Here is a 15712-nt window from a genome sequence, read left to right as displayed (position 1 = left end):
TGGTGGGGGTAGGGCTCACTGTATACAGGGATGATGAAACAACACTGCTGCATTGTCATAGTGTGATACTGAATTACCACATGCTCGTTACAGATAATTTTGTATGTGACGTTTAAGTGCTGACCCCAGGATCATCCTGTTATTAGGGCTATTACTACAATTTCAAAATAAATGTTCATATGAAACATTAGTAAACCATTTAGTAGAGAGAAAAGTACATTAAGATCAAAGGAAACCCGTGTTCAGTGAGCTATTGTACACTATTAAGTAAGCTATTCCAATCAGGAAACACGAATCCAAACGTCTTTAAGAAGATGTAAACAAACAGATTTATTCTGACATCAGACCATCACAACAATCATATATAGTCGATATATCAGAGCATACGGACTTGTATTGGTTACATAACCTTCAAAATCGGAACTATAAATAGACTGTGCATGTTTAAAATAAATAATTCACTATTGCCTATAAGTCACTTGGTGTGGGTTTTAAGGATTTTGTGCCTGCTCCAAAATGTATTCTGTCATGTAAAAGTGCTACAGGTCATGCAAAAAGTGTAATTGGTTGCAGGCTACTAGGTGATCTTAAACGCAATGATGTGCAGACTAGCAAAAAGAAAAGAGGTAAAAACTAAAAAGGTAGGAAGGCTGTGGAATCACATCTCAGTCTCAGCTAGTAGGCTCTCGCCTAGACCTGACGTCAGCAGGACCCTCTGGGGGTGGGAGTCTGCAAGGGGCAGAGACAACGGAAACGGGTTTAGGACTTCTATAACACCACAGCTAGCCTGGTCGCCACATCTGTAGGGTGCTTTAGCCTTAGACAGAAAGACAATGAACAAGTTGGCCAAAGCACAAACAGATCTGACTACCAGTCTACTCTAAAGCACTCCGGAAACGGGAACAGGCCTCATTCTTCAGCAAAATGGTTAGTTAGTAGAGTTATTTTAGGTCATCACTTATACCGACGTTTCGGGTTTATAGCAGCTTATTATAGAAAATGATTTATTTTGAACAGAACACCCCAGTGGAACTGTCTAGACTATGACTAAGAAGGGACAGGGAAGGAGAGTGTTTTGGTTGGCCAGGTCAGCCCTTACTACTGTGGGGGACCCAGGTGGTTTTCTCCCTGGTGGGGATGCCAGCGCTGCATCGTGCCTCGCTCTCTTTGTCGTCGTCCTCCTCTCCCTCGGAGAGCAGGTCTGAGATCTGCTGCTGCAGCTCGGGGTTGATGGCGTTCTCAGCCAGGACCAGCACGCGCAGACAGGTGGGGTAGTTCTCCACCACGTCCAGGAATACCTGGGGGCACAGGGGAGGGAGGCTGTCATGGAACACTGACAGGCTACAGTAGAGGTTGATAAGAGGACTTTGTAGGTAGAGTTCTGCATGCCAGTGGGGATTTTTATTCTAGGTTGCGAACGTACGTTTACACTGAACAAAAATATGAAAACGCAACATGTAAAGTGTTAGTCACAATTTCCGTTAGCTGAAATAAGACCCCAGAAATGTTCCGTGCGTACAAAAAGCTTATTTCTCTCAAATGTTGTAAACAAATTTGTGCACGTCACTGTTAGTGAGCGTTAATCCATCCACCTGACAGATGTGGCACATCAAGAAGCGGATTAAACAGCATGATCATTACGCAGGTGCACCTTGTGCTGGGGACAAAAGGCCACTAAAATGTGCAGTTGTCACAACACAATGCCAAAGAAGTTTAAAGTTGAGGGAGTGTGCAATTGGCATGCTGACTGCAAAAAATGTCCACCAGAGCTGTTGCCAAAGAACTGAAATGTTAATTTCTCTACCATAAGCCTCCAACGTCGTTTTAGAGAATATCGCAGTACGTCCAACCGGGCTCGCAACCTCAGACCACGTGTATAGCGTCGTGTGGGTGAGCGGTTTGCTGATGTCAACTGAGTGCCCAATGGTGGTATTGGCAGCCATAAGCTACAGACAACGAACACAATTGCATTTTATCGTTGGCAATTTCAATGCACAGAGATACCATGACGAGATCCTGAGGCCCATTGTCGTGCCATTCATCCGACATCACCATCTCATGTTTCAGCATGATAATGCACGGCTCCATGTCGAAAGGATCTGTACACAATTCCTGGAAGCTGAAAAGGTCCCAGTTCTTCCATGGCCTGCATACTCACCAGACATGTCACCCATTGAACATGTTTGGGATGCTCTGGATCGATGTGTACGACAGCGTGTTCCAGTTCCCGCGAATATCCAGCAACTTCACACAGCCATTGAAGAAGAGGAGTGGGACAACATTCCACAGCCTGATCAACTCTATGCGAAGGAGATGTGTTTCGCTGCATGAGGCAAATGGTGGTCATACCAGATACTGACTGGTTTTCTGATCCATGCCCTACTTTTTTTAAAGGTATCTGTGAGCAACAGATGAATATCTGCATTCCCATGTAAAATCCATAGATTAGGGCCAAATTAATTAATTTACATGTCCTTAAATGAACTCTAACTCAATAAAATCTTTGAAATTGTTGCGATTATTTTTGTTCAGTATGTGGTTTTGTTTTTTACTTCGGCACGTAACAAAAAAGATTTCAGATTTATAGTATTCGTCTCAAAAGCAGTGAAGTTTCTTCTTAGTGTGAAGTGCATGTCAAGGCTAGTCTCTATAAATCAGTTAGCTTTAGACAGGAGAGAGACATAGTAGCTAGAAAATGAATTGAAAGTCTGTTGAAATTGATAAATTGTCCAAAAGCCTTGAGCACTTTTCATTTGCACTTGCCAGGCCACAGCTGGCGAAGTCTTTTCTCACAACACACTATCTGAGTGTGGTAAGCACATCTTCACAGCAAATTAGACTCAGGGTTATGGGTCAATACCAGAAGGAGCTGCCTGTCCAGATGAAGTTTACTTTGATCAAAGACTGAGGGAGGCCTCGCAGCCACCAGACGGTGACTTTGGTATGCTAGCCCAAGGCTCTGTTCAGCACTCCCACCCTTGTTGTTCCACACTCATATGCATGCACATGAAAGCCCCTTCGTCTCCTAAGAAAACAGACTGACTTTGAAATTAGACCATGAGAGGAACAGGGCTTTGGTATGATGACAGTTAAATTGGGAGATTTGATATACAGCAGCCCCACCTAGTGGATATAACTATAAAATCAATTTACAATCTACAGAATAGGTGGGATTGAAATAGAACAATGTTACATTCACATTAAAGGTCATTAAATATAATGGAACCATAAGGGATGTGAAAAGCTACCTCCATAACATTAATGAAAATAAATGAGTTATTTTTCAATTGATGATTGGCATTAGTAATGCTGGAAATGGGCACCACATTTTGAGAAGAGGCATGGAAGTTAAATGGCCACACCAGTAGAAATCCTTTTTCGAGCTGAAAGACGATGGCCAGAGCTTACCCATGATGTTGCGCAACGATTTAGGTCAAGTCATCGTTTTAGTCAAAGTATGATATTTGGGCTTGAAGTGACATCCGAACTGCTCACTTGGTGCAAATCCATGTGAATCCGGTGTCTTTTCCAATGATATGAAATACACATTTTCACATGACAAGGCGACAGGTAGCCTAGCGGATAAGAGCGTTGGGCCAGTAACCGAAAGGTCCCTGGTTCAAATCCCCTATCCGACTAGCTGAAAAATCAGTCTGTGTCCTTGAGCATGCCACTGACCCCTAATTACTCCTGTAAGCCGCTCTGGATAAGAGTGTATGCTAAATGACCAAAATGTTTCATTTCAGGGGTGGAAGCTTTAAATCATAATGAAACTATGCTGAACAAAAATAAACAATTTTACTGAGTTACAGTTCATATATGGAAATCAATGAATTGAAAAATCCATTAGGCCCTAATGATTTTACATGACTGGGCAGGGGTGCAGCCATGGGTGGGCCTGGGACGGCATAGGCCCAGCCAATCAGAATGAGATTTTCCAAACAAAAAGGCCTTTATTACAGACAGAAATACTACTCATCAGTTTCATAAACTGTCCGGGTGGCTGGTCTCTGACAATCCCGCAGGTGAAGAAGCCGGATGTGGAGGTCCTGGGCTGGCGTGGTTACACATGGTCTTCGGTAGTGAGGCAGGTTGGACGTACTGCCAAATTCTCTAAATTATCTGGCAATCGCTCTGGTGGACATTCCTGCAGTCAGCATGCCAATTGCACGCTACCTCAACATCTGTAGCGTTGTGTGACAAAACTGCACATTTTAGAGTGGCCTTTTATTGTCCCCAGCACTGTGTAATGCTCATGCTGTTTAATCAGCTTCTTGATATGGCACACCTGTCAGGTGGATGGATTATCTTGGCAAAGGAGAAACGCTCACCAACAGCGACGTAAACACATTTGTGCACAACATTTGAGGGAAATAAGCTTATACTTTACATGTTGCGTTTATATTTTTGTTCAGTATTCATCAGATTTCTTCTCACTTTCTTTGTAATGTTTTTCCACACACTCAGTGGTGCAGATGACTATGCTCTAGTGGTGATGTTGGTGACACTACAGACCTGTGCTGACTGGTTTGTGAGTCCTGTTCCCTCCAGATCTAACACCTCCAGAGTTCTGCTGGACGCCACAGCCACTGCTAGCATACCAGCAATCTGGTCCCCTGGAATCCCAACACAGCCAAAACGTGAGTGAATTCAGAAGGTGAGTTTGTCATTTGAGAATTACAGAAATCTGATTGGTGCCATTGACTCAGAACAACAGATTAGGACCACACACATTAGTATTTGCATAAATAGTTAATTTATTCCAACAGCATAAACTGATATACAGTTAATTAGGTACACCACGTTCATGAAAATGGTTCGCTCCTACAGAAAGTAGGTCATGTGGCCGTGGCTTGCTATATAAAGCAGCTAGACAGACATCGAGGCATTTGGTTACTGTTCGATTGAATGTTAGAATGGGCAAAACGAGTGACCTAAGCAACTTTTAGCGTGGTATGATCGTGGGTGCCAGACGCGCCGGTTCCAGTATCTCAGAAATAGCCTGCCTCCTGGACTTTTCACGCACGACCGTGTCTAGGGTTTATAGAGAATGGTGCGATAAACAAAAACCATCTAGTCAGAGCCAGTCCTGTGGGAGAAAACAGCTTGTTGATAAGAATGGTAAGAATCATGCAAGCTAACAGGCGGGCCACAAACAGGCAAATAACGGTGCAGTACAACAGTGGTGTGCAGAACGGCATCTCAGGCCTCCCGAGTGGCGCAGCGGTCTAAGGCACTGCATTGCAGTGTTAGAGGCATCACTACAGACCCAGGGTTAACCCCAGGCTGTGTCGCAGCCGGGGGAGACCCAATTGGCTCAGCGTCGTTCAGGTTAGGGGAGGGTTTGGTCGGCCGGGATGTCCTTGCCCCATCGCTCTCTAGCGACTCCTTGTGGCGGGCCGGGCACACGCACGCTGACTTCAGTTGCCAGGTGTACGGTGTTTCCGACACATTGGTGCGGCTGGCATCCGGGTTAAGCGAGCAGTGTGTCAAGAAGCAGTGCTGCTTGGCAGGTTCGTGTTTTGGAGGAAGCATGGCTTTCGACCTTCGCCTCTCCCGATTACGTACGGGCGTTGCAGCGATTGGACTAACTTCCAATTGAATATCACGAAATTGAGGAGAAAAAGGGCAACAACAAAAAATTTGGACAGCATCTCAGAACGCACAACTCGTCGGCCCTTGTCACGGATGGGCTATTACAGCAGACGACCACACCAGGTTCCACTCCTATCCAGTGGGCACGCGATCACCAACACGGGACAATTGAGGAGTGGAAAAACATTGCCTGGGCCGACGAATCCTGGTTCCTGTTGCGTCATGCTGATGGCAGAGTCAGGATTTGGCTTAAGCTGCATGAGTCAATGGCCCCATCCTGCCTGGTGTCAACGGTACAGGCCAATGGTGTGGAGAATATTTTCCTGGCACACGTTAGGTCCCTTGATACCAACTGAGCAACATTTGAACGCCAAAGCGTATCTGAACATTGTTGCTGACCAGGTGCATCCCTTCATGGCTACAGGGGGGTCCGACCCAGTACTAGATGGGTGTACCTAATAAACTGACCACTGAGTGTACGTTTCGGCTTTCACCATCAGGCGTATGCACATCTTTTCAACAGTATAAGTATTGTGACCTTAACCCAACACCTAGCGACATCATAAAGGGGTTTAGATCTCTTGTCTTTATTTAACTAGGCAAGTCAGTTAAGGAAAAAAATCTTATTTTACAATGACAGACTACCCCGGCCAAACCCTCCCCTAACCAGGACGACACTGGGCCAAATGTGCGCCGCCCTATGGGACTCACGATCACGGCCGGTTGTGATACAGCCCGTGACCAAACCAGGGTCTGTAGTGACGCCTCTAGCACTGAAATGCACTGCCTTATACTGCTGTGCCACTCGGGAGCCCAAACAAGTCCCAGTTGGGGCTACCCACGGTGTTCACTACATTGGTGTCAGAAGTGGGATAGCGCCCGTGAGGCGGGGGGAGGGGCAGTTCACACGAGGGACTTGCTATAGTGTAACCACCTTAACCCAACACCTCGTCAAGGGATTCAGATCTCTTGGCGTAACAGCTAAGGTGTTGGGCTGACAGTCACTGAACCCAGGTTTGAGTCCTGGTCTGGGCTACCCCTACAATTTGCTACAGCATTTCCTAGCCACCGTGCTTCTACACCTGCATTGCTTGCTGTTTGGGGTTTAAAGCTGGGTTTCTGTACAGCACTTTGTGACATCAGCTGATGTAAGAAGGGCTTTATAAATACATTTGATTGATTTTGATGTGCCAGTCATTAGGAGTGTCATTGATCTCCATAATTCAGATGGATGAAATGGAACCCAAATGTTATACCCTGTATAACCCAAAATGACCATAGCCCTATAATTGTGTATCAAGTAGGCCTATGCCCTCTAAAATGTAACCTTAAGTTAACTTGGGACATTATGTTCTTCAGATGACCTCCTTTCCTATTTCTCTTTCTCTCTAGTGCAAGCAGCCAGGTGGATGTCATGGAGATAACAAATATTATTGGGTAATGCAGGAGGCAACTGGCCCATAAAATGGACATCATCGGTAACTCAAGAGTGCTTCACCTCTGAAACAGGCCCATTACGCATGATGACACATTCATGTTGTTCCAACACTTGAAGTTCACAATAGTTAATATTGATAAAGTATTTTTATTGCAGCACTTTGGGTTGAGTGCAATATTCCTTTAAAATGTTAAGAACTTGATTCCATATAAAGAAATTCCCTGATATAAAGTACTGTAATTGGTTTTGTGTCCTCGTGATTGGTTCTTACCCAGGGGGTTGTAGTCCAGGTTGAGGACTCGGAGCTGGGAGCTGTGGGCCACAGCGATGGCCAAGCGGGCCCAGCCCTTTGTGGTGATGCTGGGGTTTGCACTCAGAGTCAGCTCCCTAAGACCTGTGGGACAGGCAGTCTATCACCATCAAATGACCAACTAGCTATAGCCAGAGCCGAATATAGCCATATAGTAAAGGCACTGACTAGCTAGTGTGTGTTTTCTCCATTATGTCAAATGAGTCTAATTGTAAACATAATGCCTTCATAAAGCCTATAAAGATGCTTCAGAAATCACTCATAAGCTAATGTCATGCTACATATAGGATGGAAAAAGATAATTGTGACGGAGCTATGTAGTGTTAATAACAACTTTATGAATGCTCTATAAAGCCTATAGAAGTGGCAATTTGTCTGGACTCTATTTTCTATACTAATATATGTGTTTATCTCTCTGCGTCCATTTTCCCTACACACACACACTAACAAGAGAGGACCTCTACACTAGCCTACTGTTTCCAGGCCCCAGTCCCTCGGCCGGCCAAGCAGGTTCAGAGTCCGATACCTCCAGTAAAAGTGAGGGCAGTGTTGCGTGGCTCTACCTGATTTGGCCCCGTCCGGAGGCAGCATGCCACAGATTAGCCGCAGTGCCTCGTCCCCCAGCATACAGTCCCCCAGGTCCAGAGACACCAGTAAAGGGTGAGTGGAAAGAGCAGTGTTAAGTGTGACCAATCCTGCATCCAGGAGGGGACTTCCATGGAGACTGTGGCATATGAGAGATGGGAGGAGAGAAAGAGGGGAAAATGCAGAATATCATTCCATATGAAAGTGCCAGTGAAGACCATCCAATTCATTCACTCATGTTTACACATATAGCCTAATGCAGAGCACCGCTTTCAAGCTACATAAAGCATCAACTTGACATAGACTTGAGTTCATGCTCATCCTCATGGTAATTAGGGTCCGGTCCCCCATGTGATGCCATGGTGAAAACATGCAACAGCGCTTACTGGATCCCAAATTGAGGGACCCATGCTGATTACAATGAGTGAATAGACAGTAGCCATATCATTATCAACCACTAAGACCAATCAATCATTCAATCAGACAGACAACTTATTAATTGTGATATACTACTTACAAAAGGGTCTGGATCGATCTGTTGGTCTTGAGTGCATCGGCGAGATGCTTGGTTCGGTTGATGGTGGAGACCACACCGAGGTTCAGGTTGAGTTGCGCCAGTGAGTGGGACTCCGTCACTCCGCGACACACCCGTCCGAAGTCTCGGTCTGAAAGCTGACATCCCCTGATAGACAAAAGCCTCACACTGTTCTCTTTCAGGCTTTCACAAATATCCTTGATCTCAGCTCCCGACAGTGCCTCTCCCGTTATTTGAATAGAACCTGGTAGCATTTTGGTAAATGTTTGTCTACTAGGCCTACATTACATTCAAGGTTTGTGCCCAGCAGAGATGGACATGCATTGTAGGCATACAATTATCCAACGTCGGTAGGCTGTTAAATTACATTTCAAATTCAATAGGCTATTTACGATATCCGATATTTGCGAGGCTGTCTGTATTGTAGCTGGTTTAATTGAGCATTTCTTATTAGGCTATGCATAGGAAAAGAGCACACGAGGTAAGGTGTTCTGAAGTTAAATCGTTCCTAAACCCCCTTGCGCCGTTTCAAGCGCTGACATAACCTCCTGCTACAACGTAGCTCGCTAAACCCTTAGCGATTCTTCTTACACAGGCCATGAATGGATACATTCGTCGATACATATTAGCCAGGCTCCAATACAATCGAATGTCGTGCAGTTTTCCAGGTCCTCATGCAGAACAAACGGGTTGCATTCCAGTCATGTTTTGAGCTTGGCACTGGAGCAAAGGCGATCGTTTGTTTGCCCCTTTTGCAGCAGGTATCGGTTACTATGGACACCCTCTTCTCAATGTCATCAGAAACATCTTTGCAATCAGTCGTTTTCTGACTGTCACATGTTGCCCTCTAATTAGTTTACTAATGCTCGTTTTCCTTAGTCGCCAAGGGCGCGTGCAGCCTCCTCGAAGAATATGTGTGGCTGCAGACGTCGGGAAATATTGCAGGTCTGAGCAACTGTTTCTTCAGGAGAAAAAAAATGCAAGTCGAGGGCGAATATATATATAGCTGTGGTCTCAGTACAGAGTAGGTTATTGCTATTGATCACGTGCAGTGCTGGCGTTGGTCTGACCGGGGCTGTGCTGGTCTAGCCCTGCCCAAATACATCACCTGACCTGTCTATACCACACCCATAGATAGATAGCACTTGGCCTTTACATTTTTCCCCCTCAAATTAATGTAAGTGCATAATCTAACATGATCACCAAATAGATAGACCTGTTATATAACTATTCCCTATAAAAACGTTTTGAAATAAAAAGCATCATAATCAATAGGCCTAGAATAAACTCTCATGAGAACCTTAACCTTCCCATTACACTGTTCTCTGGGTCAAACACACTATTATGGAAGCTCGTTCCCGCCAACTAAACAATAAAATCCGACTAAGAGTTATGAGATAGTAAGACATTATTATGAGATAGTAACTTGTTAATAATTAGATAGTAAGACATTGTTATGAGATATGTTTAGGCTATCTGTATCACATGAATCATGTATTTGTGTGTGTGCGAGGAGAGTTTGTGTTGATATTGTTCTATATTAATGGATTGGAGAGTTTTGTTGATGTGAATTGGTGCCTGTTTGATGGCATCTGGTTGGCATCAGATTGAATTAATTCTATTAAATCCATTAAAGGGACTTTTAATGTATTAATATATAGCCATTGATTCTTGAAGAATGTAACTTTGTCACAACACAACTGATTGGCTCAAACGCATTAAGAAGGAAAGAAATTCCACAAATTAACTTTTTACAAGACATACCTGTTAATAGAAATACATTCCAGGTGACTACTTCATGAAGCTGGTTGAGAGAATGCCAAAAGTGTGCAAAGCTGTCATCAAGGCAAAGGGTAGCTACTTTGAAGAATCTCAAATATAAAATATATTTTGATTTGTTTAACACTTTTTTGGTTACTACATGATTCCATATGTGTTATTTCATAGTTTTGATGTCTTAACTATAATTCTACAATGTAGAAAATAGTAAAAATAAAGAAAAATCTTTGAGTTGGTGTGTGCAAACTTTTTGACTGGTACTCTATATATATATATGATTACTGAATAACCATAGCCTCGAGCACATTGGTAGTCACCCAGGTTGAGGGTGTGACAGCTGAGTATCCTTCCACTGTGCCTATCTCATGTCTCGTTGCAGACTGCAGTCACATCCCATAGTTCCCCTAGTGAGAGCGGAGAGTGAAAGGAGAGGACTAGTGGAGGGCATAGCTATGCTGCGTTCAAGTCTCCATTGTTCAGTTCAATTTTGGAAATGCTTCACATTTAGATCCACATTCTACAGTCAAACACCGAAATGTATTTCTCCACTGACAAAGTACGGTAAAACACCTGGACTGGGCAGTGTTTCTTTATAAAGAAAGTCCTTTATTAAAATTAGATGGCTACTGCTGTGAAGCAGCTCAGTATTCCCCACTTCTTTGATCTGGGCCCGGTTTCCCGATAGCGATAGGAGTGTTTTAACAATGCATATTTCCTACAATGACCGAAGATGTAACATGCGTTTCTCAAACACCACGCAGAGAGAACGGCCGTTAAGTGCGTTGGAGCATCGAAAGAAAGGGAGCTCTACTCTCAGATCAGCTGTCTCCATTGAAATCTTTTCTTAACATTTCACAATACTGACAACCATCTGCTCCTAGATAGATATTACCACCTACGGTTGCAAATATTGAGGCTGCTTATTTAAATGCTTACCCAATAAAAATACACTTAATCACTGATTCGGCACATCATTGTGCATATGTTAGGACACGCATCATCAAATATATTGAGACAAATTACAGATAGTAGCCTACAAGTAGCAAAATACAACTCAATTGATTGAACATTAAATGTATTTTAATATGATTGAAATAGGTCTATAGCCTGCTGTTTAAATTGTAACGCAGTCATCTCGGTTTTCATTTGAAGCATCTTTTCCGTCGCTTCCTACTGGGAACAAAGTGGTTGAATCAACGTCTTTTCAACCAAAATCTTCACCGTATTGTGACGTGAAATCTATGTGGAAAATACATTGGATTTAAAAAAAGTAATCAACATAAACTGTTGTTTTGAGGGTAAAATTTCAACCACAGGTTTTTGTCATCATGGTAGCCACATTTCAACATATACAAGGTTTGTCTAAAATATGTTGAATTTGTACCTTTAAAACAACATTAGATCCACTATCAGAATAAAATTCAATAGGCTGGGCAGCAAGGTTATAGCCAAGCCCAGCCCAGCTTAGCTATGATATTTATCACTGACTATTACCAATGTGCTATCGTGAGAATGATTGTTGAGCGATCTCCACTTAAAAGCTAAATAGATTTACTGTTGCTATCAAAGTCATTCCAAAGTGTAGGTTTAACAGAGCAAATGAAATCTGACCATACTTTATCATTCATATATCCTCAATTTAGCTATTTAGGACTACAGTATAAAGCATTTGCAAAGTCATCCATAGCTATTGTTTCAATTTAACAAAAAAGAGAGAACACATAGGCTTAGGGCGGCTATGCCCAAACTGGGTATACCCAGGGGTATGCCAAATAAATATGATTCACATTTTCAAACAGTCCATTTAGATTTTCCAACGGGGCTATACATTTGGGTGATGTTTTTTTTCCGCCCGAGTAGCCACATTTCACTGCCAAAAATAAAATTAAAGCATCTAGTGTTCAGTGAAACAACAACACAAGGTCAAATACAGGTAGCCTAGTCAAATAATTAACGTCCAATCACTTTAACCGTTACTCTCTCGGCGGATTTCCACCAATGATCCGTATGTAGACAAACGTAGCTGCTGCTCATTCCGTTTGCTTGAAAATTGATAAATGGTCAAAAAAAAGTGAGGCCCGCGTCCATAGAGACACATACCAGCTCTACTGGTTGCACTGCTACTACCAGCAGTACTACACCTGCACCTGTCGACGACACAAGTTGTTCTGCTTCCACAAGCACATCCAATGCTAGCATCAGTAATTCTACATTTGTTGCTAGCCCAGCTATGCCCGTTACGTTTATGGAGGGTCAATTAAGGAAGACATCCTCTTCTGGAAACCAGGATAACAGAATAGGATATTTTTTAAAGTACTGGACAAAGCTGTGACATCAAATGGACTTTGGTGGTCAAGATGTGTTGGTATCTGTACTGATGGCCCGACGCCACTTGGGTACACTGCAGCATCCACCGAGAGGCTCTTGCTGCCAAGGGAATGCCTGCCAGCTTGAAAGACATTTTGGACACTACAGTGAATATGGTTAACTTAGTTAATGGTTAACTTATGGTTAACTTAGGCCCCTGAACTCTCGTGTATTTTCTGCATTATGCAATGATATGGGCAGTGACCATGTAACGCTTTTACAACATACAGAAGTGCGCTGGTTATCAAGGGGCAAAGTATTTTATGTTTTTATGAATTGAGAGACTGCCTCCAGTCCACTTACCGATATCTGAATAAGAGAGCCTCATTGAAACAAGCGGTTCTGTGAAAATGTAATTTAATCAGAAGCCACTGCCAGATTTCTGGATAGGGCTGCACTCAGAGTATCCTGCCTTGGCAAATCGTGCTGTTAACACACCGATGCCCTTTGCAACCACATACTTATGTGAGAGTGGATTTTCTGCTCTCACTAGCATGAAAACTAAATACAGGCACAGACTGTGTGGAAATGTATTTAAGACTGAGACTCTCTCCAATACAACCCAACATTGCGGAGTTATGTGCATCCTTTCAAGCACACCCTTCTCATTAACCTGTGGCGAGTTATTCACAATTTGATTAACAAATAAGGTTTTATATGTAAGATGGCTAAATAAAGAGCAAAATGATTGATTATTATTATTTGTGCCCTGGTCCTATAAGAGCTCTTTGTCACTTCCCACGAGCCGGGTGGTGATGACAACTCAACCTCATTCTTATGTTTAATAAATGTATCATATAGTGTACAGTGGGGCAAAAAAGTATTTAGTCAGCCACCAATTGTGCAAGTTCTCCCACTTAAAAAGATGAGAGAGGCCTGTAATTTTCATCATAGGTACACTTCAACTATGACAGACAAAATGAGGAAAAAAAATCCAGAAAATCACATTGTAGGATTTTTAATGAATTTATTTGCAAATTATGGTAGAAAATACGTTTTTGGTCACCTACAAACAAGCAAGATTTCTGTCTCTCACAGACCTGTAACTTCTTCTTTAAGAGGCTCCTCTGTCCTCCACTCGTTACCTGTATTAATGGCACCTGTTTGAACTTGTTATCAGTATAAAAGACACCTGTCCACAACCTCAAACAGTCACACTCCAAACTCCACTATGACCAAGACCAAAGAGCTGTCAAAGGACACCAGAAACAAAATTGTAGACCTGCACCAGGCTGGGAAGACTGAATCTGCAATAGGTAAGCAGCTTGGTTTGAAGAAATCAACTGTGGGAGCAATTATTAGGAAATGGAAGACATACAAGACCACTGATAATCTCCCTCGATCTGGGGCTCCACGCAAGATCTCACCCCGTGGGGTCAAAATGATCACAAGAACGGTGAGCAAAAATCCCAGAACCACACGGGGGGACCTAGTGAATGACCTGCAGAGAGCTGGGACCAAAGTAACAAAGCCTACCAGCAGTAACACACTACGCCGCCAGGGACTCAAATTCTGCAGTGCCAGACGTGTCCCCCTGCTTAAGCCAGTACATGTCCAGGCCCGTCTGAAGTTTGCTAGAGAGCATTTGGATGATCCAGAAGAAGATTGGGAGAATGTCATATGGTCAGATGAAACCAAAATATAACTTTTTGGTAAAAACTCAACTCGTCGTGTTTGGAGGACAAAGAATGCTGAGTTGCATCCAAAGAACACCATACCTACTGTGAAGCATGGGGGTGGAAACATCATGCTTTGGGGCTGTTTTTCTGCAAAGGGACCAGGACGACTGATCCGTGTAAAGGAAAGAATGAATGGGGCCATGTATCGTGAGATTTTGAGTGAAAACCTCCTTCCATCAGCAAGGGCATTGAAGATGAAACATGGCTGGGTCTTTCAGCATGACAATGATCCCAAACACACCGCCCGGGCAACGAAGGAGTGGCTTCGTAAGAAGCATTTCAAGGTCCTGGAGTGGCCTAGCCAGTCTCCAGATCTCAACCCCATAGAAAATCTTTGGAGGGAGTTGAAAGTCCGTGTTGCCCAGCAACAGCCCCAAAACATCACTGCTCTAGAGGAGATCTGCATGGAGGAATGGGCCAAAATACCAGCAACAGTGTGTGAAAACCTTGTGAAGACTTACAGAAAACGTTTGACCTCTGTCATTGCCAACAAAGGGTATATAACAAAGTATTGAGATAAACTTTTGTTATTGACCAAATACTTATTTTCCACCATCATTTGCAAATAAATTCATAAAAAATCCTACAATGTGATTTTCTGGATTTTTCCCCCCTCATTTTGTCTGTCATAGTTGAAGTGTACCTATGATGAAAATTACAGGCCTCTCTCATCTTTTTAAGTGGGAGAACTTGCACAATTGGTGGCTGACCAAATACTTTTTTTGCCCCACTGTACTACTGCACTGTTAGAGCTAGGAACACAAGAATTTAGCTATACCCGCAATAACATGTGCTAAATTAGTGTATGTGACCAATACATTTGATTTGATTTGCTGGGGACAATAAAAGGCGACTCTAAAATATGCAGTTTTGTCACACAACACAATGTCATCGATGTCTCAAGTTTTGAGGGAGAGTGCAATTGAGATGCTGACTGCGGGTATGTCCACCAGAGCTGTTGCCAGATATTAATGTTCAGATCTCTACCATAAGCCACCTCCAACGTCGTTTTAGAGAATTTTGCAGTATGTCCAACTGACCTCACAACCACAGACCAGGTGTAACCACGCCAGCCCAGGACCTCCAAAACCGGCTTCTTCACCTGCGGGATCGTCTGAGACCAGCCACCTGTACAGCTGATGAAACTGTGGGTTTGCACAAACAAAGATTTTCTGCACAAACTTGTCAGAAACCGTATCAGGGAAGCTCATCTTGTTGTCCTCACCAGGGTCTTGACCTGACGGCAGTTTGGCGTCGTAACCGACTTCAGTGGGCAAATGCTCATCTTTAATGGCCACTGGCACACTGGAGAAGTCTGCTCTTCACGGATGAATCCCGGTTTCAGCTGTAGCGGGCAGATGGCAGAGCGTGTATGATGCCTTGTTGGTGAGCGGGTTGCTGATGTCAACCTTTGCTGAGTGCCC

The 15712-nt window shown here is 43.5% G+C and overlaps 1 protein-coding gene across 2 annotated transcripts; it reads right to left on the bottom strand.

Annotated features, from left to right (window-relative positions):
- Positions 1-305: 305 nt before the first annotated feature.
- lrrc73 (leucine rich repeat containing 73) lies at positions 306-15466 on the bottom strand. Of its 2 annotated transcripts, XM_071380172.1 has the most exons (7): positions 15329-15466; positions 8446-8610; positions 7907-8067; positions 7305-7427; positions 4516-4616; positions 1100-1298; positions 306-729 (listed from the first exon to the last, which is right to left on the bottom strand). In XM_071380172.1, the coding sequence occupies exons 3-7, from the start codon at positions 7968-7970 to the stop codon at positions 659-661; spliced, it is 558 nt and encodes a 185-aa protein (XP_071236273.1). In that variant the 5' UTR covers positions 7971-8067; positions 8446-8610; positions 15329-15466; the 3' UTR covers positions 306-658. The 2 variants fall into 2 exon arrangements, with proteins under 2 accessions (XP_071236273.1, XP_071236272.1); XM_071380171.1 differs by lacking the exon at positions 15329-15466 and having other exon boundaries at positions 8446-9534.
- Positions 15467-15712: the final 246 nt, after the last annotated feature.

This window comes from Salvelinus alpinus, chromosome 32 (genome assembly GCF_045679555.1).
Source record: "Salvelinus alpinus chromosome 32, SLU_Salpinus.1, whole genome shotgun sequence".
NCBI lineage: Eukaryota > Metazoa > Chordata > Actinopteri > Salmoniformes > Salmonidae > Salvelinus > Salvelinus alpinus.
The sequence above is the reverse complement of the archived record's forward strand: the minus strand, read 5'-3'. Positions and strand labels throughout refer to the sequence as shown.

What these genes read in the sequence shown, in the direction of transcription:
- lrrc73 (XM_071380171.1), bottom strand. Translation starts at nt 8,717, where the DNA reads ATGCTACCAGGTTCTATTCAAATAACGGGAGAGGCACTGTCGGGAGCT. An exon ending in AGATCGATCCAGACCCTTTT is followed by an intron (nt 8,068 to 8,445) that starts GTAAGTAGTATA and finishes CATATGCCACAG; the next exon opens with TCTCCATGGAAGTCCCCTCC. An exon ending in TCCGGACGGGGCCAAATCAG is followed by an intron (nt 7,428 to 7,906) that starts GTAGAGCCACGC and finishes CCTGTCCCACAG; the next exon opens with GTCTTAGGGAGCTGACTCTG.